At 43.3% G+C, this 25,000-nt stretch overlaps 1 protein-coding gene across 1 annotated transcript in view; it reads left to right on the top strand.

Annotated features, from left to right (window-relative positions):
* The window catches only part of LOC137421947 (gap junction beta-2 protein-like), a 29,738-nt gene that overhangs the window by 2,767 nt on the left and 1,971 nt on the right, over positions 1-25,000 (top strand). Inside the window, exons 2-3 of the mRNA XM_068108549.2 lie at positions 16,389-16,776; positions 24,068-24,286. Coding sequence (XP_067964650.2) covers positions 16,456-16,776; positions 24,068-24,286 — 540 coding nt within the window. The 5' untranslated portion in view covers positions 16,389-16,455. The remainder of the gene's footprint in view (positions 1-16,388; positions 16,777-24,067; positions 24,287-25,000) is intronic.

Raw genomic sequence — 25,000 nt, 5'->3', positions numbered from 1 at the left:
GTGGCGCACAATGCTGATAACCAGACAGCTGATAACCGAAACGGACGGAGTGAATAAACCAACCATCAGGGAGTTCTGGGAGGCCTACAACATCAAAAAGGCCATCAACAACATCGGTGCATCGTGGGACGAGATAGCAATGGCGACCATGAACAGTGTGTGGAGGAAGGTTTGGCCTTGGTGCATGCACAGCTTCCAGGGGTTTGAAGATGTATCTGCTGTCCAGTCCCACATTGTGGAGTTGGCACAGGAGGTCAGCTGTGATGAGGTGGACCAGGCTGATGTGCATGATTTGCTCCAATCCCACGTCGAGGATTTGACCAACGAGGAGCTGTTTCAGTTGGAGCAGCAACGGGTCCACAATGAGGAAAAGAAAGATGAAGCAGCAATGCCACCATCGAAACAGCTGACTATGAAGAAGATGGTACAGTCCATCAACCTCCTAGACTAAATTGTGGCCATCTATCAAACAGGTGACCCAAATGTTGAGCGAAGCACGGCATTCAGACAGGCGATGGAAAGTGCTTTGCATGGATACAAGGAGCTCTTCAGGAGGAAACAAGAGAAAGCTGTTCAGACATCCCTGCTTTCTTTCAGGGGGCCTTCTTTGTCTGCCTACGAAGCTCCATCCACCAGCCATTCAACCCCACGGAAGCCAGCACCAGCACCAGAATCCACCCAGATGTCATCAGATGAAACAGACAGATAGTCCTGCCTCTTAATCACAGTGTACCATACGGTACCTATTGTGTACTCTCCCAAACACGTGGTACTGAGCAAATTGCAACGCAGCACGATTCGGTGAACAATCCCAGCGAGGCCATGGCCCATAATCCGTGGCATTGCTAGAAAACAGATTCCATGGCAAGTGTTCATTGGCGCAACTTAAGAAACATCTTTTCCACATAAATCGGGTATGCGGAGTTAGAAAATGAAAAATTCCCTCGAATTGGTTTTCTCACTAAGGAGCTATTGGCTTGTAACCATGGCAACTAATCATGAAATTAGCAGTTCACCTTGTTTTACTACAATTGGCGTAACAACCAAAAATCAACATACGATTATAAATAAGAAATCATATAGTAAATATTACACGTGCCTTTCATATAGATTGAACAGTTTTTTGTTTTTTTGTATACAGAATCGAGGCTCGTGAAAGAGCTGACATTTATTTCACAAACAAATCAACCAGACAAACAAAATATATAAAAAGAGGGAGCGGAAGACAAGATGGGGAGAGAAGAGGAAGCACACAAACACAACATTTGAGAGCAGGGAGATGTGTGGGAGGGAGAGGTCTTGGGTGGAGGAGGCGTGGGAAGGGGGGGGGGGGGGGAAGTATAAAACACAAGGACACCAAGGACTTCCAAGACAGAGGTTGGTATTTCAAAAAAGTGGATTTTGGGGTGAAATTAGCGGGGTAGAAAAGATCAAGGTTTTGGATGGGGGAAGATAAGAGATGGTGGTGAACAGCTGTTTTAAAGACCTGGAGGGAGGAGTGGGATTGAAGAGAGTGAGGGAGTTTGTTCCAGAGGTGGGAGAAAAGAGAAATGAAGGAGTGGAGGTGAGCAGAGAGTCTTGATTTTGGCAGTTTAATCATAAGAGGGTTGCTGGCAGATCTTGTGCGACCTGTAGGAATATTTGGGGGACAGAGCACAGAGAGAGCTGGGGGAGCAAGGCCAGAGAGGAGTCGGTAGAAGACAGAAAGACCACCAACCTGCCTGCGGTGAGTGAGTGAAAGGCCCTTGGAGTTAGCTTCATCGCAGGAGATTCCAATGATTCTGAACGCTTTTGGTTTCAACAGCGTGAAGACGAGCTAGGTGTGAGGCAGGAGCACCAGCCCAGAGGGGAGAGCAGTATTCCATTGAGCAGTTTTATTATTTACTATAATTTTCACATCATTAATTGTTCATTAATTATTTTTTATGCCTCCGCCCCCGAAGGTGGCTGGAGGCATTATGTTTTCGGGTTGTCTGTCCGTCCCGTCCGTCTGTCCTTCCGTCCATATGGGCTCAACCTCGTTTTTCTCAACAACTACATGTCCGATTGAGACAAAACCTTCAGGGTAAGAGTGACACCCATGCAGAATATTTTTATGATAATTGTGACGTCATAGGTCACGTGGTATGGCAGCCATCTTGGATTCAACCTAAAAACAAGTTAAAAAAACTTATTCTCCAAAACAACCAAATCAATTGACTCGAAACTTTACTTGTGTCATTGACGAGGCATGGTGATTAAAAGATGATCATGAAAACATCATTGGTCACATGGTGTGGCAGCCATATTGGATTGAAGGAAAATATTAAATAATTATATCTCTGAAACCGCTTACCCTATCAATGCGAAATTTTACAATAACATCAAACATCATTGTTGCATATAGTTTGAAAATGATGATGTCGTAGGTCACGTGGTTTGGCAGCCATATTGGATAGAAAAACGAACCTTACCCAATCAACACGAAACTTCACAAACGTGATCCCATACCCATACATATGCAGAGTGTACATTTTTAAAGGTCATATGTCACGCAGTGTGGCAGCCATATTAACTTGAAAGCCGATATTTAAAAAATTCCCTTCTCTAAAACCACTTCACCGATCGATGTGAAACCTGTCATGGCTGGGGAAAATGTGACTATTGAAAACAGATGAAGGGATTTAAATCAGACGTTTATTTTTAGGACAGTGAACGAGGGCATCTACCCGTTGTGTGACTTTGCGGAGCCACATTGGCGACACAGTCACATTGCTCTAGTTTTTTTTCGTGATTTGACATGGTAAATGTTTGTTACAGAATCGTATACTGATTGGAAAGGCAAAGCAGCACATGAAGCAAGGTAAATTGAAGAAAGCGATACCTTACTGATGTCAATTGAGCTATTTTTTTGACTTTGGGTGAATTTTTTTGAAAAAGTTACACAATTATGTTTGGAGTTGTCAGAGTGGAATTTGCACATAACTCCAAAAATAGACCAGAAACAGCATATGAATGTATTATCAACTAATAAGAATATGCATATGCACCTTCAATTTATTGCATTTTCAAGGTCATCCAAGGTCACCTGATGACTTCATAGCATAATAACATATCCCAGAAGGTCATATCTGAGTTTAACTCTAAAATTAAGCCACATACAGCATGTAAATGTAAAAAACAAACTCATAGGAAAATATACCTGGAGTTCCTGAAAAATGTGTTTTTAAAGCCATTCAATGTTATCTATCTATAATTCCAGTAATCTCTGTGTGTTTGTTTGTACGTTTGTACGTTTGTACGTTTGTACGTTTGTACGTTTGTTTGTTTGTCTGTGACCGCTGTTTCTCGACAACCACGGGTCCGATATACTTTAAACTTGCCAGGTATATTGCTGGGGACCCGAGGATGTGCCTTTTCAAGGTTTGAAATTAATCGGACAAGTACTTACCGAGCTATGGCGATTTAGCCGTTCGCCGTTCGCTTTGGCGTTGCGAATGGACCAAACCATTGCATGTAAATAGAGGGGGGGGGGGGGTTCTGTGGTCGTTGCGAATGGACCAAACCATTCATGTAAATAGAGGGGGGGGGGTTCTGTGGTCGTTACTGCCACGTGGTTTCAAAGTTTTTTTTTGTTGTTGTTGTTTGCACGCATGTTTTTTTGCACCCACGTACGGGCACGCCCTAGGATGTTTACACACACACACCCCTACACAAATTATTATTTTTTTTTTTTTGGCAAGGAACGGGCACCCACGTACGGGCACGTCCTAGCTTATATATAGTACGGGCATGCCCTAGTCTATCTATAATTCCAGTAATCTCTGTGTGTTTGTTTGTACGTTTGTACGTTTGTACGTTTGTTTGTTTGTTTGTTTGTCTGTGACCGCTGTTTCTCGACAACCACGGGTCCGATATACTTTAAACTTGCCAGGTATATTGCTGGGGACCCGAGGATGTGCCTTTTCAAGGTTTCATATTAATCGGACAATTACTTACCGAGCTATGTCCAAAAAACGATTCAACCAATCAGAGAGCAGCGAGCTATCGCGTGTGCCGAACGTGGCGGACACACTCTGCCTCGGATGGCACATTTGAGAGCGTATTCATTTATTTCCCGTCGGCAAACTATGTTGGCGCTATGTTGGCGTTAAACGATGTTTTAAAACTAATAAAAACCCCGGGGGGATTGTCACTGTACTCGCAAGCCGTTCGCCGTTCGCTTTGGCGTTGCGAATGGACCAAAACATTTCATGCACCAAACCATTTCATGTAAAGCGTTCGCCGTTCGCTTTGGCGTTGCGAATGGACCAAAACATTTCATGGACCAAACCATTTCATGTAAATAGAGGGGGGGATATAATTTTAGATATAGATATAGTACGGGCATGCCCTAGTCTATCTATAATTCCAGTAATCTCTGTGTGTTTGTTTGTTTGTACGTTTGTACGTTTGTTTGTCTGTGACCGCTGTTTCTCGACAACCACGGGTCCGATATACTTTAAACTTGCCAGGTATATTGCTGGGGACCCGAGGATGTGCCTTTTCAAGGTTTCATATTAATCGGACAATTACTTACCGAGCTATGTCCAAAAAACGATTCAACCAATCAGAGAGCAGCGAGCTATCGCGTGTGCCGAACGTGGGGAACACACTCTGCCTCGGATGGCACATTTGAGAGCGTATTCATTTATTTCCCGTCGGCAAACTATGTTGGCGCTATGTTGGCGTTAAACGATGTTTTAAAACTAATTAAAACCCCGGGGGGATTGTCACTGTACTCGCAAGCCGTTCGCCGTTCGCTTTGGCGTTGCGAATGGACCAAAACATTTCATGCACCAAACCATTTCATGTAAAGCGTTCGCCGTTCGCTTTGGCGTTGCGAATGAACCAAAACATTTCATGAACCAAACCATTTCATGTAAATAGAGGGGGGGATATAATTTTAGATATAGATATAGTACGGGCATGCCCTAGTCCAATTAAATTGTAGGATCATGATGGCTCATGAGCACCAGAAAATAGATGGCAAGTGAGTGGCGACGAGTGCTGCTTTCCTGGGTTAACTCCGGGAGACGAGTGCTGCTGTGCAGGGAACTTGTTATTTTAGTAAGATGTCTAATCCTGTCTAACCTGGGATGGCTTGTTGACACATTTCCAGCAACTTTTCCAGACAATAGGTCAGATCTAAGGCAATATGGCGCTACTGGATACATGGACTGTGTTGCATCAGTGAATTGTCAACCAGGGATGGTCCTTGTTTAACCTTTTGGCAGTGGGGAACGATATTGTCGGGGTAGAGGGTGGAGGGGGGGGGGGAGGCAGTAGAGGTGGAGAGGGATGGGGAGGAGGCGGCAGAGGGGCTGAGGGGGACTGGAGGGTGGAGCCACAGAGCTCCTCTTCTTTTTATTGGTGTGAATAGGTTCACAGGTGGTGTCACCATCATGATGCTGAACTAAGACACTGGTCGTGTTGTGTTGTACCATGTCCTCACAAGTGACAACGTTTCCTCAGTGAAATCATTGTTTTCTCATACAGTAGTTGACACTTTGGATTTGAATCCTTGAGGGACAATATCCTCCCGTCCAAGCTGTATCGATGCAAGAGCTGCACCATGTTCAAGGACCTTCGAATGAGACATGCAGTGGCCAAAACCATTCTTTAATGTAAATGAGATTTGAGGACCCAGTGAGGTGCCTCAGTCATCCTGAGAGCAAAATGCTTCGGAGTTGGCTTCCTACCTTTTGATGAAAGATAAACTACCTCCTGAGCGATGAACAGCGGCTTTCAATGATTGGCCTCAGATGTTTGTACAAACCCTTTCTGATGGAGTTCACTTGCAGCCCCAGTTATCCAAGCAATAATGTTGAATAAGGGAGATGGTACTATCTCCTCCACGTACGCAGTCTCAAAATCCACAGCAGTCGGAGATCATTTGTCCATCATTCCTCCCGTTTCACTTGTTACCCGGTTAATGCACATACCAGACGGATACAAGTGACAAACGTTCTCCTTTCTTTATCCACTCCTGCAGTTCAACTGAATCCTCATCTTCTAAAGTTTCCTTGGAACTACTGGTCTTGGATGACTCCCAGTGGTCAAGAGCAAATTCTCTTGACCACACGCCTACACCATCGCACACATATTTCTGCTAGTGGGCCTGATGAACTGGAGGTGAGAATAACGATGAGACAGTTTCTCCTTGAGGTATACTGACTGCGAGTTGCTTACTTCGCGTGGGCACATTCCTTGCAAAATCTCATTGAAGATATCCCTGAGTTTGTTCATATGATTTGCTCGCCTGTCATGATCATATGAAAGATCTCAACTGTCATGATTCTTTCTTCGATATCTGTCTGACAGAAATTGTTGAACACTTTCCCCTCCAGACATTTGCTCCTTTCTTTGGCTACCTTCTGCGTCATGACTACATTGCTGTAATCCTTAAAACAGGGCCGATGGTATCGCACTTCGATTGCCACTATGTCTTTTCCTCAAACTTACATGATAAGTTTTTCATCTTGAAGAATCTCAGCTTCTTTGAGTAACTAGATGGTATTCATAGAATACTTAGTCAACTTGGTGTGAGCCAACTTCTATTTTTGAACGTTTCTTTTTTTTGATCCAATATGGCTGCCAGACCACGTGAGCGATGACATCATAAATTTATATTCTCTAAATAATTGTTGCATAGATCATGCTCAATAAATTTCAAACTGATCAGACTAAGCGTTGTGCCTGTCGAATTATGACGTCGTAATTATGGCACCAATGACGTCATCGTTAACAACACCTATTCCCCATATGGAGTTATTTACAATGAGCCACGTTTCAATATTTTAAATGCTGACACGGCACACACTTCACTTTACTGAAATGCATACACAAATGTTATATTTTCGTCAAAAATCGTTGGAATTTCACTAAATCTGTTTTGGTCGTGTGTTAATATACCTCAGCGATTGACAAATCTAAAATCAGAATTTTATTTGAGGTCAAAATGACCCTGCGAGATCGTTCCGTACTTTGCCTGCTCGTCATTTGCAGTGTGATAATTAATTCCATGCCCACTCTAGAAGACTCTTCTTCTTCACACAATAACAAATTCTAGCTTCCAGATCGTACATCCAATCATCTTGAAATTTTGCACACATGTTACACTTCAATACCTCTACTATAATATAAAGTTTCACGTCGATCAATGAAGCGGTTCAACAGTTATAAAATTTTTAAATATTTTCGTTTAATTAGTCATATCTGCCAAACCACGTGACCTATCGCAAATTCCAAAAGGTGATTTTAGTAGACTGATATGCTGAACACATCTGTGAAGTTTCCCCTCGATAGGATCACAAATGAGGGAGGAGCTTGGTTTTAAAAGTTTATGCTTAAAAACGTCATAACTCCGAAACCATGTGACGCATGACATCATTCTCGCTGACTTTTTTCTTCGTCATGGGTATGCGATTCTGCCTGCAAAGCTTGGCCTCAATCTGTTCAGTCGTTCAAGAGAAAATTGGATTTTAGTGGTTTTTCACTCAAAACAATATGGAGTCCGAACCACGTGACCTACGACGTCATTATAATTTTATTTCTGCATCAATTTATACCGAGAAGATGCTCAAGAAATTTCATCCTGATCGGATAAAGTTTTTTACTTGTCGAATTATGACGTCATAACGGCGGCACCTATGACGTCATCATTCACATATGTTATTCTGCATGGAGAGTTCTTTGCAATGAGACCTGTCTCACCTATTTCTGTGCAGCGGTTTTTGAGATATGGAGGTGCAAAGGTTTTTGGTTTTCCAAAATGGCGCCCTACCACGTGACCTGTGACGTCATAATCAATAAAATATTCTGCAGGAGTCCCTCCTATGGTGAAAATTTCATGTCAATCGGAGCAATGGTTGCCGAGAAAATGAATTTTTAAAACGCAGACACGCACGTACGTACGTACGACGTATGGACGGACCCGAATGCTTAACCTTGCCTTTCGCTTCGCGAGCGCAGAGTAACAAACCACCTGAAAATAAAGGACGTACAAATCAGCCATGTTCAGTGCAAGAGGGTGCATCTGTGGAAAGACGATTACAATATTATTTTCCATTTTTGGATTATATGACTATCAAATCATCCTTATCATAACAAGTAGACCCAATGATGTGAACCATCAATCTTAGTTTGCTTACAAGACTCATATTCATCATAAATTCAAGTTTCTGATGAATGTACAAGGTGTTCCAAAAAGACCCGGACAAATGTGGTTGTTAATATGTTTAGTACCACAAATGATACAACGATACCCTTTGTTTTATATGATACAGAAACTCAAAGTATTCTTTATTTTCAGGTCTGGTGGTTTAATGAAAAATAAAATGGCGTCTCTGCAGGAGAAAGCTCAGTTCGTCAAATGGTTCATCGAGACGAGATCCGACCTGCAAGTTCAGTGTAAGTTCCAGAGACAGAGATCCGACCTGCAAGTTTCAGAGAGTACAAGGTATGGAAGGAATCCACCATCGTGGACTGGTATCAGAGAGTGGTACAAGGGGTTTAAGGAGACTGAAAGTTGTCAGAAACAGAAAGTACTGGTTGACCAAGCACAAGGGCAGCAGACGTTGAACGAGTGCGTCACTCGTTTCAACGAAGTCCCAGAAAATCAATCCGACACACATCCAGAGAACTGGGACTACAAACCACTACTGTACACAAGATTTTGCATAAAAGACTGAAGCTTTATGTCTATTAGGAGCAGATTCTGCAGGAATGCAAACCAAATGATGGACCCAAACACAAGGCGTTTGCCTTGGAAATGCTCAGTCACACAGAGGATGACAAAGATTACCTGAAAAAGGTGATGCTCACAGACGAAGCTTGCTTTCATGTATCAAAGAAGGTCAACCGGTACAATGTGAGGATCTGGGGTTCTGAAAACACCCGTGTGGTTATTGAACACATACACGACAGTCCAAACGTCAATGTGTGGTGTGGCCTTCTCCATGACCGCTTGGTGGATCCATTTTTTTTTGTGGAGTATACATTGACCAACAATTTCCATGAAAATGTTGGAAGGATTCACCTTCCCACAGTTTGAAAACCTGCGACCTGATATCATTTTTCAACAGGACGACCGGTGCTCCCCCTCATTGAGCCATAGTCGTTCATGCTGTCTTGAATGAAAAATTTCCACGTCGCTGGATTGGCCGAGACGGACCATGATCACCAGTCATAACCCCTTTGATTTTTTTCGGTGATGGTTTGTCAAAAATGTTGTCGAGAACACAAAGGTGGCAAATCTGCAGGATCTTCGTTCTTGGATCACAACTGCATGTGCATTGGTGGACGCAAACATGCTGAGCCAACTATAGCAATAACTCGTGTACCACCTTGATGTCCTGCACGCAACAAACGGAGCTCACATTGAAGTGTATTAATGGTGTGCAGAAAACTTTATGAGTTTCTGTATCATATAAACCAAAGGGTATTGTTGTATCATTTGTGGGCCTGAACATATATATTAACCACAGTTGTCCTGGTCTTTTTGGAACATCCTGTACTTGCCATTATTACTCCCGCCAGGGAGTAATGCATTCACCCGTGTCCGTATGTGTGTGTGTGTGTGTGTGTGTGTGTGTGTTCGTGTGTTTGTGAACAAGATATCTGGAAAAGTTCTGAACGGATTTGGATGAAAGTTGCTGGGATGATTGCACTTGGGGTAAGGAAGAATTGATTAGTTTTTGGTGAAGCTCAGGATATTATTCCCGATCCAGGAATTTTTCGAAGGATTTTTTTTACCATTGGAAGATAGGGCTCATTTTATTTTTAACATTGTCTTCTATATATTCTATATTTAACATTGTGATATGAAAATAGTTTTAATATTTGTTGTAAATGTAGTTTAAACTCATGGTTATGCGTTAGAGCGGTGTATTTTTTTTTAGCAGCGTCGTCTTCAATGTTCATTTTTTTTCTTCTAATAAAGACATATTCTGTCATTTTAAAACCACCAAAGTGTGTATTAGGTTTCTCCGTTTCATAAAATGTATCGTTTGATACGTATAATGATTTATAACTGTTTTTTTTTTTTTAATGTACCTCAGAAGAGATATCAACATTTACTATTTAGCTCAGCGAATGTCATTCGCGGTGTCAGTATTTGATGAACTTATAAAGACTTAGTTCCAGATTTGCAATGGCTGAGGTATATTAACAAACGAATAAAACAGGTTTGGCAAAATTCCAACTTTTTTTTAAAAGATCGCATATTCACCCATGGTTGAGAGGCTGAAGAAGAAGAAACCTCGCATGGGCTTCCCAGACCAAATAAATAATTCTGGTTCTGGCTCTGTGAATTTCAGGTTTATTACTCCCGCCAGGGAGTTATGCATTCGATCGTGTCCGTCCGTGTGTGTGTGTGTGTGTGTGTTCGTGTGTTTGTGAACAAGATATCTGGAAAAGTTCTGAACGGATTTGGATGAAAGTTGGTGGGATGATTGCCCTTGGGATACGGAAGAATTGATTAGTTTTTGGTGAAGCTCAGGATATTATTCCGGATCCAGGAAATTTTTTTGGGAAAGATTTTTTTCTGTTTTATTGCATTAAAGCTTTTATTCTTATTCTTAAATGATGTTTTTCTCCTCTAATTCCGAGATATATCAAAATTAATTCTCTGACAGTTAGGGCTTACTTTCTTTTTCATTTATTGTTTTGGGGAGAGGGGATGTTAAACAAAACGTACTATTCCAACTAAACCCACGGCGGGAGTATGCGCTCTACTGAGTGGTTGTCAATAATGCATTTAAAAGGGAGGACATGAACACTTATCTTGGTAGCCGGCTTGGATGGTGGAAAGGTAGCGAGACAACTTCTTTAGAGATGCTTTCTGACACTCACCATCATTCAGAGAGAGTATCGATGCATGATCAGGAAGTGATGCTGAAAAAGCCGAATCAGCCTTTGATAAAATCCTCTCTGCTCGAGTTAATTTAGTTTTGTTCAGCGAAACCTGGAACATAGAGGATACATTTACTAAATGAATATCTTCTGTTAAAGATATGAAACAAATTACTAGTTTTCATATTTAATCTCTGGGCATCAGCTCTCAACATTTGCAATCCCCAATTAGGAGAAATCATTGCAAATACTTCTTTAGAGATACAAACGGGTTGATCATTAGCAGGTAGTACTAGTTGCTCGGCATACCTTACTGGCTGTACAACCAGTGACTTCTGGTTGGATTTCTTCACGATCACTGCTCTAACTGGCATTAAAACGCACTAGTAAGATGTTGAGTACCCTAGGTCAAATATTTCACAAGTTATTGTGCATTTCCGGTGCTTGTATAACACTTTCGATGACAACCCAGATCGGGGTTCAGAGGGCCTTCCTCGTTCGTAGTAGCGAACTGTCGGGAGATTATTTTCTCGATACCATCCAGACTCTTCCATCTTTCATAATATTGTTTAAATCGTTGAAAACGAATCAAAGAAGATTGAGTGACGAGGCTGTTTTCAGAAAGAACAATGTGTACACAACAACGAACGGGCACTGCCATATTGGGTCGGTGAGCGAAGAACCGGTCTCGACCCGAGTCACTGATTCTCACAACGTCACTGATTGGCTGATCACTTATTCACTAGCGACACAGATGGAGGGAATACCATAGGAGCTCCCCACAAGAGCTCATCTGCCCTTTGCCAGGTGTTGTTTTTGGTCCTGGCAGGGTGTCACACTGTCACAGTCACCCTTCCCACCAGCAAAGCCAGTAAGGGGTATTGGTTTAGTCACAGACAATCTGACCATGTGATTGATAGCACTGGATTACATGTTACCAGTGGCAGACCGTAAGGATTGTATATACAATAAATAGCACCGCAAAGTGGGCGTAACCCCTCAGCCCATGCATGGTGGAAACCAATTTCAAGATGGCTGCCGTGGCGGCCATATTGAAAATCGCAGCGCGCCCATTTTCGAAAGGAACCTTCCTCTACTCAACCCCAAAACACACTGCAAAAATGGATTTAATCGGACAAGCCTTTCTGCTTGAAATTGACGGAAACCAATTTCAAGATGTCTGCCGTGGCGGCCATATTGAAAATGGCAGCGCGCCCATGAACCTTCCTCTAGTCAACCCCAACACACACTGCAAAAATGGATTTAATCGGACAAGCCGTTCTGCTCGAAATTGACGGAAACCAATTTCAATATGGCTACCGTGGCGGCCACATTGAAAATCGCAGCGTGTCCATTTTCGAAAGAAACCTTCCGCTACACAACCCCAATACACACTGCAAAAATGGATTTAATCGGACAAGCCGTTCTGCTCGAAATTGACGAAACCCAAAAGTTGACGGACGCCCGGATGGCTGCCGTGGCGACCATATTGAAAATCGCAGCGCACCCATTTTCGAAAGGAACCTTCCTCTACTCAACCCCAATACGCACTGCAAAAATGGATTTAATCGGACAAGCCGTTCTCCTTGAAATTGACGGAAACCAAAAGTTGACGGACGCCCGGACAACGCCCGTGACGACAATACCCCTTAGCCCAATTTGGGCTGAGGGGTGAAAACCTGTATTATATTTCCTACTAGCAAAGGTACCCGGCATCGCTGGGTAACAATGAGTCGCTTCCTGACGGGAATATGAAGAAAGGGAGAAGGAGAGGGGGGAGGAGTAGAGGATGGAGGGTGAGGGGGGAAGGGAAAGGAAGGGGAGGAAGAAGAGAGAGAGGGGAGGAGGTGGGAGGAAGGGAGAGGAGGTATAATATATCGCACAAAAATGTTAGTCAATAAAAAAAATGGGTACGTAAAAACAAAAGGAAGCCCTATCTACGGTAACGCCATGGCTTGCAAAAGCAGCCTGAATAGCGTTCATCAAGTAGTGGTTAATCATATTCAAAACCTAAAAGGGTGTTTTAACACACCCAAACTTCCCCGGCCTCGTGTCGTGACTAATTAATTAAGTACACAGGTATTCCTGACTTCATTTGTGGAGCTCTCGCCAAGCGGCTTAAGCACTCCAGCAAGCACTCCAACGAAATGGGGGATAAGGAATGGCTGGCTTGGCAAGTGATAGCAAGCCGATTGCTTCTGGTTGAAATGGCAGATGAATTTTAAAAACAGACCGCAGGTACAGTGGAGTGACACCCTATCCCATGGAAGTATGAATTAAGTTTAAAATTATTATTAAGTTAAATAAAACTAGAACAATGCGACTATGTGGCCAATATGCCTCCACAAAGTCCCACATCGAGTACATGCCATCACTCTGCATATGTATGGGTAGGGCATCACGTTTGTTAAGTTTCGTGTTGATCGGATAAGGTTCGTTTTTCTATCCAAGATGGCTGCCAAACCATGTGACATATGACGTCATCATTTTCAAACTATATGCAACAGTGATGTTAGATGATATTTGTAAAAATTTCGCATCGACAGAGTGAGCGGTTTCAGATATAATTATTTAATATTTTCCTTCAATCCAATATGGCTGCCAAACCATGTGACCTATGATGTCAAAAATTTAATATTTCAATCCAAATGGGTCATAGATCATGTGCATGCAATTTCAGATTTTTAGGATAAGGAATTCGATAAAAACTTTTTTGGCTGGTATATCACTTCACCTATGATGTCATCATTATCATGCTTTTGTTTCCCAATGGGAGTACTTGACAATGTGCCAAATTTCAAATTTTTCCATTCAGTGGTTTCCGAGAAATATATATTTTAATTATTTGCTTTTAATCCAAGATGGCTGCCATACCACGTGGCCTATGACATCACATTTATCATAAAAAAACTTTTCTGCATGGGTGTCACTCCTACCCTGAAAGTGTTGTCTCAATCGGACAAAAGGTTGCTGTGAAAAACGAGGTTTAGCCCGTACGGATGGACGGACAACCCGAAAACATAATGCCTCCGGCGACTTTGTCGGCGGAGGCATAAAAAACTAACCACAGAAGGAGAATGACAGCCTCGCTTAAATAAATTAATATATACACTTAGTTATAAAATTGCTAGTTATGGTAAATTTTGTCATATTTCACTCAAGATTTGGACATTTATTTAGTCTACAGGATACAATCCTCCAATCCAAATCCAGATTTTGATGATATGCTTCAATTATGTAATGATAATAATCGATCGTATTTCCAAGGCAAAGCACGTTTGAATAGGCCAAAACAAAATGGTGGCTAAATAACCCAGCAAGTGGCAGTGGGCTGACCAAGATGGCGGGCTGCCATATTGGTAAGGCTTTTTCGGGTTTTTTCTTATGAGCACTTCATTAATCATCCTCAAAAATGGTGTTTTAACACACCCAAACACCCAGTTTTCATCATTGCAATCTGTTGGAAGTCCAGGTGTATGCATTCAATGTTTGGGGCCGCTAGGTTTCATGGTTTTGGAGTTATGGAGGAGACAGACTGGTATAGAGAGAGCATGTTAACACTTGTTAACAAGACAGACAGACAGACAGACGGACGGACGGACGGACGGACACTGCCTTTCATTATTATAGACAGATGAGCCATGATTTTGTCTGAATCTCGATATTCTTCAACGCTGAGAGCGTGAGCGGCAAATTTGATTGGTCGTGATGGTGTACAATTGTGTCCAAATGATGCTACATTGAAGATTTTTGGAATTGTAAACAAGGCGATTTGTGTTCTTCAGTGTTCAAAATATATAATTCCATTTTGATATAAAAGTTTTAACGTTTCACAGACACAAACATTCATCCTTGGTTTAATTAATTGATATGGCTTCACTTAACACTTAATTGTTCTTTCCTTGAATAAATATCTTGGAAGGAAGATTTTAATGTGTTTTGGTGTCCTTTTACGCTTGATTGGCCCCACCCCCAAAAAGGGCGATTTGATTATGTCATATATCACGTGACCTGCCACGTCATCTTGAGGATAATTGAGGACGTTAAATAGCTCCTATGGTGTATTTTGTGGAGAAGGCGAGTTATCGCCTGCATCCTGAACGAATTACAAATTCAAATATGAATCACCTTCAGTCTCCAACCTAATATGAGGATTCTTGATCAGAAAATTCTTCATCAAACTCACTTTCTGACGAGTCTGAAGCAGGTTGTGCAGCCATTATCTGTTGGGTGCTGAGACAACTTTCCCTCGAATACGTCATCTGACGTCATGGCAATCTCGTTTTTCTGGAATTTTTATGATCGGCACCTGACGGGTTTGCTTTTGTAACTGTGACATCTCAAAAATTTCTTGAGAATTAATAACCACGTTCAGTTATTTGTTTATTGCTTAAAAAATTATATAATCACTTCACAAAAAACAAATCGGTGTCTGTGTACTTTTAAAGGCTCTAGAAAGGGGGTTTAAAAAAAATTTTCTTTCATGTTTTAAGAATTTAAAGGTTCTAGAAAACGACATTTACATTTTGTAAAAAACAAAAGCAATGTAAAAAAAACTTTGAATTAAGCGGAAGTTCACCACCGCTGATGCATTTGGGAAACACCGTCTTTTACACCACCTTATTTAACACGTTAAATTAGTTATCCATTCCAGTTGTTTGTGTCCTTTATATGACGTCCCTAAAACCAGCAAGTTTCCTTTTTGGTATGATTTTCAGTTTTCTTTGACTGCCACGCAGGTAGACAGACAGACTGAAGCAATATTGCTCTACCACTGTGCGCACGTGGGACGAGACCCCTTGCGATATCCCCAAACTGCAGGTTTTTGAAAGTGTTAACATGCCAATTCCTGCGGTGTTCAAAATATGAAATTCAATTGAAGTTCCTCGATCATAGACTGACAAACACACAGACAGCGAACTATTTGCCTTTCCCTTAACGGGGTAATAATAAATATTATTGGTAATAATAATAATAATAAGAATTGGTATTACTTGTTGGTTCTTTCCAAAGTAAAGAAGCAGAAATTATAGTTTGATTTTTTTTTCTCTATTGTTTTTTATTATTATTATTTTTTGTATACAAAGTCGAGGCTCGTGTAAGAGCTAACATTGATCACAAAAAAGACAAACTGACACATAACACATAAAACATGATAAAGGGAACGGGAGAACAAGATGGAGAGCAGGGACATCGGGAGATCTGTGGGAGGGAGAGGGCTTGGGGGGAGGAGGCATGGGAAAGAAGGGGGGGGGGTGGGAGAGTTAAAAAAAAAACACGTGGACATTGTTCGGACTTCCAGGAAAGAAGTCGGTATTTCAAAAAAGTGGATCTGGGGTGAATTAACGGGGGTAGAAGAGATCAAGGTTTTGGATGGGGGAAGATAAGAGATGGTGGTGGACAGCCGATGGGGAAAGACCTGGAGGGAGGAGTGGGATTGAAGAGAGTGAGGGAGTTTGTTCAAATCATTGCTGATTAAACCTTTCATTAACTGTTTCCAAACCTTCTTTCCCTAGGCACTGAAGATACAGCATATCTGAACCTGAAAACAAAGAAGAAGAGGAAAGATCTGGTTTCTTCAACATGAATTGGTCCAGTCTCTTCGCCACAATCAACGTCATGTCTAAATACTCCACCGTCATCGGACGCATCTGGTTGTCCGTCATCTTCATATTCCGTATGCTTGTGCTGGTGGTCGCCGCACAGTCAGTGTGGCGTGATGAACAGTCGGACTTCCAGTGTAACACGCTACAACCAGGCTGCAAGAACGTGTGTTTTGACCATTTTTTCCCCATCCTCCATGTCCGTTTGTGGGCGCTCCAACTTATCTTTGTAGCCACGCCGACGATGTTGGTGGTGATGCACATCAGTTCACGTTACCGGCGTGAAAAGAAGAAAGGCAAGGTGATGGATAATTTCCTTTGGTTTAGTCGAGTATGATCTTGCACTGCTGTCCCATGTAAATGAGAATATCGACATGAGCTGTCCAAGGCAAGGAACAACTTCCTTGCCCGATGACGCATACAAGGGGTATACATAAATATAATAAAAGTTCCTGAGCCTCAGTCCAGTCCAGTCGTCCATGTTAAATTGAATTTACTCTGAAGGAGAAGGCTGGCAGGATGGCCCAGAGGTACGCACACTCACCTCTAAGCTGTCTACCCTGAGTTCTAATTTCAACCCAGCAACACCGTCACCCTGGTGTTCTCATTTGTGCTGTCCCTCAATTGGACATTGAACTGGGCATCCCATCTGGCATCATTAGCTGGTGGACGTTAAAGGTCTCACGGTGTCCTTTGCGGAGAATAGGCAAGCTATAGCCAACATAGTGAACAAATTATGAATTCCCACCTTGACTGGTTTCTGGGAAGACAATGGCAAGCCACCGAGCATAACCCTTGCCCAGAGATTGCTTCATCAGCACCAATGGTCCATCACGAGTATAGTGCATTGATGATGATCACAACTATAACAGCAATTCCCGAGAATCAATATATGCCAAGAAAGCATCTGCAAGAAATTCTTCTTACACAGCCACATCCTTTACCAGTGGATGATAGTGTTACGGTGGAGGAGGGCACATACTAGCCAGGATTTTTGTCCCCCGTTGCACCGCGGAGCGAAAGGGGGACTATGGTTTTCCCCTCCGTCCGTGTGTGCGTCCGTCCGTGCGTCCGTCCGTCCGTGCGTCCGTGCGTAAGCGAAGGACCGAATTCTAATTTGGTGTGTGGGTGCAACCCACGTCAAAATCCAAGATGGCCACCGCCATGTATGTCTGAACCTTGTAAACGGAATATCTTGAAAAATAAGCGAACTACTAACTTCTAATCTGGTGTGTGGGTGTATCTACGCATAAGGAAGAACGCTATTGAAAATTGGGTCGCCACATCAAAATCCAATATGGCCGCCTTGCGTCTTCCACTTTGTCAACTCACATCACTTCACCGACGGGGGACCAAGGCGTAACGCTTGTTCTTAATGGAAATCGCCCCAAACAAGGCATAAAACCCTCTAGGTAAGGGGCTGAGGGAAGGTTAGAAAAACATAAGGATAAAGCAAAACAAAATAAATATAAATAAAGAAAGAAATAAGAAAACATCCAAGACACAGGAAGTAGCAGAAGTCAGTTAAATGTGATTAATCCTCAAAGACATAGGAAGTAGGAATTGACATTCTTCTTGAAGCTGATTAGATCATACGATAATGGGAAGCACATTACAGGTAGTGAATTCCGCAGCGAGACAGCACGAGGGATAAAACTATCTGCATAGCCTTTCATTCTGCATCTTGGATCAGCTATAGTGTATGGGTGAGCAGAGATGGCAAACCGAGTCTTGTGTCCAAACACTCGTACAGGAGGAACCAAGTTAGAAAGTACAACAGAATATTTGCCCTGAAAATACCTCTAGAACAATCTAAGAGTGGCAACTGACCTACGGTGAGAGAGTGGTTGAACCCATCACCACACCAACCAGGTTGACTAAGCGTTTCTGGAGCCTATCAAGTAAAGATAATTGGCAGGCTGGTGCTCCAGCCCAATTGTGGCAATAGTACTCCATGAGGGGTCTATAGTTGCCTTATACAGGTACAAAATGGCCCCAGGAGGTAAATACCTCTGCACTCGATAAAGACAACCAACTCATTTGAAAGCACTCTTGGCAATACCGAAAATGTACTTATCCCAATGGAGGTCCAGACCAAGAAGCCAAAACTCAGATGATTCTGTTAAGGTTGAAGACCCCATGTGCACAGAAGGGAAAAACCTGTTTCTAGAGCGAGATATGGACAACAATTTAGTTTTCTTTACATTGAAGGTTACCAGCCAGTGATGCCCCCACTTCAACACCTTCTCCAAATAATTGTCCAGTGAAACTGTAACCTCATTATGAATGGAGTCGAGTGAATCAGCAGATGCACCATAAAGTGAGGAGTCATCAGCATACATGGATATCTTGGACAGAACATTATTATTTTCAAGGGGCCAACACAATTTTCAAGGAAAACATGGCCAACAGAAGTCACTTTCTTGGATGAAGGAAAGCACATGGTACTGCTTGAAATAGTGGTTGCGATGAGCAATTGCTCTTGCACAAGCTGGAGTGAACCATGGATGGGAATGAACCTTCACTTTATAGGTACATGAGGGAATGTAAATGTCCATACTAGGGCCAATTCATTGGGATATTTCATCGGCAGCCATATCAGGACCAACACTAAATGCCTAGGTCCATGTCACATCGGCAATAAATTAACAGAATCCATCCCAATCAGCTTTTCCAAACTAAAACACATTGCGATGAAAAGGATGCACTGGAGTTGAGAATGAGAAGTAAGAGACACAAACAGAAACAGTGGAATGATCCAAGTTACCAATTGGAGGCAGAACATCGGCAACACAGACATCAGGATTAGACTACAAAAGGAGATCAAGCAAGTATCTTTCATCAGAAACACATTCAGGAATATGAGTGGGAGAGGAAACATTTTGGGTGAGATTTTGAGAGATGGAGAAATTATAGGCATTGATACCAGCAAGGTCAGTATTACGAGAGTGTACCAACCACTCCTTGTGGTAAACGTTGAAGTCACCAAATACCATGATGCGTGCAGAAGGCTATAGTGAAATAGCCCTGTCCATGCTGTCAGATATTGCATCGTGTGCACGGCACAAGAGTCAGATATTGCATCTCTGATTCCTTAGTATCTCTCCCGGGTTACTCCCTCCTCCGGTATGATAGACCTGAGCCTCGTCCTGGAGGTGGGGTTGCTATCTTTATCAAAAACTCTCTTCCTCACTTGCCCTGCACTGCACTCTCTCCACCTCACCCCCAGGAATACCTCTGGCTACGGCTTCCCCTTCGCTCCCACCTCTTGTTCATATGTGTGTTGTACGGTCCACCAAACAGTGATGACTCCATCTACATCTCACTGTCTGATAATATGGACCAACTTCTGTCTACTCATCCCAACTCTCTCTTCCTCATATGTGGTGATTTCAATTGTCACCATGCCAGTTGGCTGGGTGTGAGTACCGCTCTCACCAGCCATGGCTCCTCAGCAAAGGACTTCTGCGACTCACTGGGACTGACACAATCTGTCAATTTCCTGACCCGGATCTCAGTCAACGGAGCATCTTCTCTTCTGGACTTGGTTATGACTAACTTCCCTGAAAATGTCTGCTGCTCTTCGTCTGCTCCAATCGGCTCATCTGATCATGTGCTTGTTAAAGTGGACATCTCTCTGACCATTCTCAGGGAGCCTGCTCAGCGTCGACGAGTCTGGCATTTCACTCAGGCCAACTGGCACGGTCTTCAAGCAGCCATCAATCATCTGGACTGGTCTCCCATCTCTACCACCTCTGACATCAACTCATCCTGGGAATTCTTCCAAAGTAAATTGCTCTCTCTCATGCACAGATTTATCCCATCTCGTCTTCAGTTGTCATACCCTTCCTCCAATCCATGGCATCTTGTGGTGAGGCTGTTGCCCAGAAACAACTTGCCTTAGTCTCCTGGAAAGCAAATCCAAAGGAAGGAAATCTCATTTCCTTTCACAAAGCCCGAAAGAAGTGTGTCCACCCTCAGGAGAGCCAGGAAACAATATCTCTCCATTCTCAAGACCGAACTCTCTTATCTGTCTCCCTCTTCCAAATCCTGGTGGCATCTGGTCAAATCTGTTTCTGGTGTTTGTTCCCCCTCCATCCCCTCCCTTACCTCAAATGGCTACACAGCTGACTCCGCACGTGAAAAAGCTGAATGCCTCAACTCTGTGTTTGCCTCTAAATCTTGTGTCCCAAACCCATCCCTCTCTGTACCCACCGTACCCAGTCGTACCCAGCCGCTCCTGGACTCCGTGGCCTTTCCTTCTGACAAGGTGGAAAAGTTTCTGTCAACCCTCGACTCTGATTCTGCAACTGGACCTGACGGCATCAGCCAACAGGTCCTAAAATCCTGTTCTTCCGCTCTTTCACTCCCTCTCTCTGTTCTCTTCACCCTCTCTTTTGCTCAAGGTCAACTGCCATCTGCTTGGAAATCAGCCAACATCACCGCTTTGCCCAAAAAAGGTGCAAAAACAGATCCTAGCAACTACAGACCAATCAGCCTTCTCCAAATTATCAGCAAAGTCATGGAATCCATCATTGCTTCGGATATGAAATCTTTCCTCTTCTCCAATGGCTTGATCTCTGATCATCAATTTGGTTTCAGACCAGGTCACTCTACGCTGGACATGCTGCTTCTGCTGTCTCAACAATGGATGGAGATCCTCAATGCCAAACAGGAAATTAGAGCTGTCTCCCTCGACATATCACGTGCCTTCGATATGGTCTGGCACCCCGCTCTGCTCACCAAACTCTCCTCCTTTGGTATCCATGGAAATCTCCACGCATGGCTGGCAGACTTCCTCTCTCGTCGTAGTCAACGTGTGGCCCTGAATGGGTTTCTCTCATCTCCTCTTCCTGTTCAGGCTGGAGTTCCCCAAGGCAGTGTTCTGGGCCCTGTGCTTTTTCTGGTCTTCATCAATGATCTCTCTGACTCTCTTGAAAATCCTCTCTATCTCTTTGCTGATGACTCCACTCTCTGCCGCTCCATTCGTCATCCCTCAGATCGGCAGTCTGCAGCCTCCTCACTCTCTGCAGACCTGGACAAAATCACAGACTGGGCAAACAAGTGGAACATGTCTTTCAATCCTGACAAATCTCACACTCTTACGATGTCTCTGCGAAAAGACCGACTGGACAACCCTCCCATCTACTTTCGGAGTAATCCTCTCCAAGAAGTTCTGTCACTCAAGCTTTTGGGTCTCACTATCTGCCATGATCTTTCCTGGGAAAACACATTTCCAAGCTGGCCTCCAAAGCCAGTCGCCGACTGGGCATCCTCCGTCATGCGAAGTCCTTCCTTGGCACACCTGAGCTCCTCACCACATACAAGGCTTTCATCCGCAGCTCAATGGAATACTGCTCTCCCCTCTGGGCTGGTGCTCCTGCCTCACACCTAGCTCGTCTTCACGCTGTTGAAACAATAAGCGTTCAGAATCATTGGAATCTCCCGCGATGACGCTATCTCCGAGGGCCTTTCACTTACTCACCACAGGCAGGTTGGTGGTCTTTCCGTCTTCTACCGACTCCTCTCCGGCCTTGCTCCCCCAGCTCTCTCTGGGCTCTGTCCCCCAAATATTCCTACAGGTCGCACAAGATCTGCCTGCAACCCTCTTATGGTTAAGCTGCCAAAATCAAGACTCTCTGCTCACCTTCACTCCTTCATTCCTCTTTTCTCCCGCCTCTGGAACAAACTCCCTCACTCTCTTCAATCCCACTTCTCCCTCCAGGTCTTTAAAACGGCTGTTCACCACCATCTCTTATCTTCCCCAATCCAAAACCTTGATCTTTTCTACCCCCGCTAATTTCACCCCAAATCCACTTTTTTTAGGTGACTTTTGTCTTCTTTCCTGGAAGTCCTTGGTGTCCTTGCGTTTTATACCTATCCTGCCTCCCCCCAGGCCCTCTCCCTCCCACACATCTCCCGATGTCCCTGCTCTCAAATGTTGTGTCTTGTGTGCTTCCTCCCCTTCTCTCCCTATCTTGTCGACCGTTCCCCTTTTTATATACTTTGTTTGCTTGTTTGTTTGATTTGTTTGTTTGATAAATGTTAGCTCTTTCACGAGCCTCGACTCTGTATACAAAAAAAAAAGGAAAAAAAAAGAGGGAAAGGAAGGTGAGCGATACAGAAAGAAGAGATATGTTGTTGAATGCATGAGAGCAAGGCGGAAACACATAAACTCGTGAGAGCCCCTTTCAAGAGAATTTTCACGAGCTATGAGTAGAGAGTCCTTAGCATAGATACCAAGTCCATGAAAAATGTAACTGGGTAACTTGAAAGAAACCGAGGAGAGTCACTGTCCAACTGACATTTAGATAGAGCCAGCAAGTCAGGTGAGTTAAGCTAAACAAAATATTGCACAGAAGAAAAGTTAGAGCGAAAGCCCCTGACATTGGATAAACAAATATTAAAAGGATTTGAGCGTCGCTGCACACGTGCTAGTGGATTGGCACGTGCAGGTAGAAATCTGTTATTTCTTAGATTGTAGAGAATGTTAAGTTAACTTGGTCTGCATGCTCACATAAGCGAGATCATTTTCTGTAACGAGGGACCCGTTAGGGTGAAGTAGTCCTGTTTTTACATGTCATGGGAGGTGGTGTCGTTTTTTTTGTAGAGCCTAGCTAGGAAAGTGCAATTTGTCCTTTTCCTCTCTGTATAACCAGGCAAAGCACAGACAAGGTAAGGAGAGGAGTCATGCTGGCTGTTTCTGTGTTCCTTGTGTGGTTTGATAAACCCTTTCACGGTCTGCACTCTGAGTACAGCAGGTCCAGTGCGGCACTAGCCATAACGAGGCCCCAGAGGATGCGATGCCATTGGTAGTCTACAAGCCGGTGGGTGCTCCTTGATTTGGGAGGTGTGTGGCTTTGCCATGTCAGGGGCAACATACCTCAACATTGGCCAGTACCAGGCCTTGACTAAAGCATACTCAAAGGATCAGGGTGTGGCTGTACACTGTGCAGGGTGGTAATAAACGGTCGCATGTAGACTGACGTGACAGTGCGACAGTATAGAGGAAAATTAGCAGCAGTACCAAAACCTTTCTTATTCAGAAACCAAGTAAGAAGCCTTTCTTATTCCATAAGATAATTTGTCAGCCTCATTCCCACCTCCCATGCATGAAAACCGTCTTGCCATTTTTGTAATCCCTGGGGGAAACCTAAATTAGGTTAACAACCCCTGTTGATCGACAGGCTGCAGATTCCATCTGGGGAAGGAACTGCCCTTCCAGATCGAGCACAGCTTCCATTAATTTGGCCATTCAACAAGCACATCGCTTCGGTGTGTCTAGGCCACGTTAGCGAGCGTTACCCATCGATGTGACAGTATTACCCGTGATGACCATTGCAACAACCTACCCTGGTCTCCTCTACCTGAATATTGTTTATGAGTGAAAAGCTGTTACTAGCACTAGTTTTACAGTTACTGAATCACTCCACGTGTGGATAGATACATGTTGATCCAATTTTTGTTGCCTCACGCGTTGTGTGTAATGCTATGTGTTACCAATTTCAATTGGTTTTCTGAATTACCATGTCCATTTATTTGCCATTTATTCACTTTGTTGGTCTTCATTTGTGTTCATTTTTACCCTGCAGTTCATCAGCTACTGGGAAAAACATAATCAAAATGCTGCAAAAAATATCAGCTCACGAGAAACAACAAACTCTGAGAACTGCACTCAAAACGTAATTCCATCGGAGATCGAAAAACCGAAAGGTGGCTTGGCAGACTGCAGCAAGAAGAGGTTGGCGAAACTCAATGGAGGCCTGTTCTATACCTATATACTCAGCATCATGTGCCGAATTGGTCTCGAGGTATCCTTCCTTTATGCCTTCTATGCACTTTACAGCACCTACCATATGCCACGATTGCTAGAATGCCAGGTCTCACCATGTCCACAAGTTGTCGAGTGCTTTGTCGCGCGCCCGACAGAGAAAACCATATTTACAGTTTTTATGCTTTCAGCGTCGGTCATTTGCCTCTTGCTGAACATAACAGAAGTCCTCTACCTGACCATCAAAAGGTGTCTCCATACTAAGGTGGTAGATAGGACACAAGGCCAATTAACTAGCACACCTCACACTAGCATGCACAAGTTCATATGATCGGAGAAAATCTCTACCGGACAATACTATGGACCACCACCACAAAAAGAGGGATTGTGTAACAGCCACATTGATATGCCAAGGTTTACATCAGTAAAGCTTTGGATTTGGACCATAATAAGGAAAACAAAAGAGTTGACATGAAACAAATGCGCAAGACCTTGCTTTTAATAGCTGAGAAACATCTTAACAGCAAATATTGTAGAACACGACAACCTTTACTGGCAAAGGAATAAGGAAAATTAAATAAAGACAGAAATACGTCCTCTGTTTGTTTCAACAGGAAGTTGCATTTGTTTCGACAGGAAGTTGCATTTGTTTCGACAGGACGTTGCATTTGTTTCGACAGGAAGTTGCATTTGTTTCGACCGGAAGCTGCATTTGTTTTGACAGGAAGTTGCATTTGTTTCGACAGGAAGCTGC

Source organism: Myxine glutinosa, chromosome 2 (assembly GCF_964187855.1).
Source record: "Myxine glutinosa chromosome 2, kmMyxGlut1.1, whole genome shotgun sequence".
NCBI classification, from domain to species: Eukaryota; Metazoa; Chordata; class Myxini; order Myxiniformes; family Myxinidae; genus Myxine; species Myxine glutinosa.
Note: the sequence above shows the minus strand (reverse complement) of the source record. Positions and strands in the feature narration are given on the sequence as shown.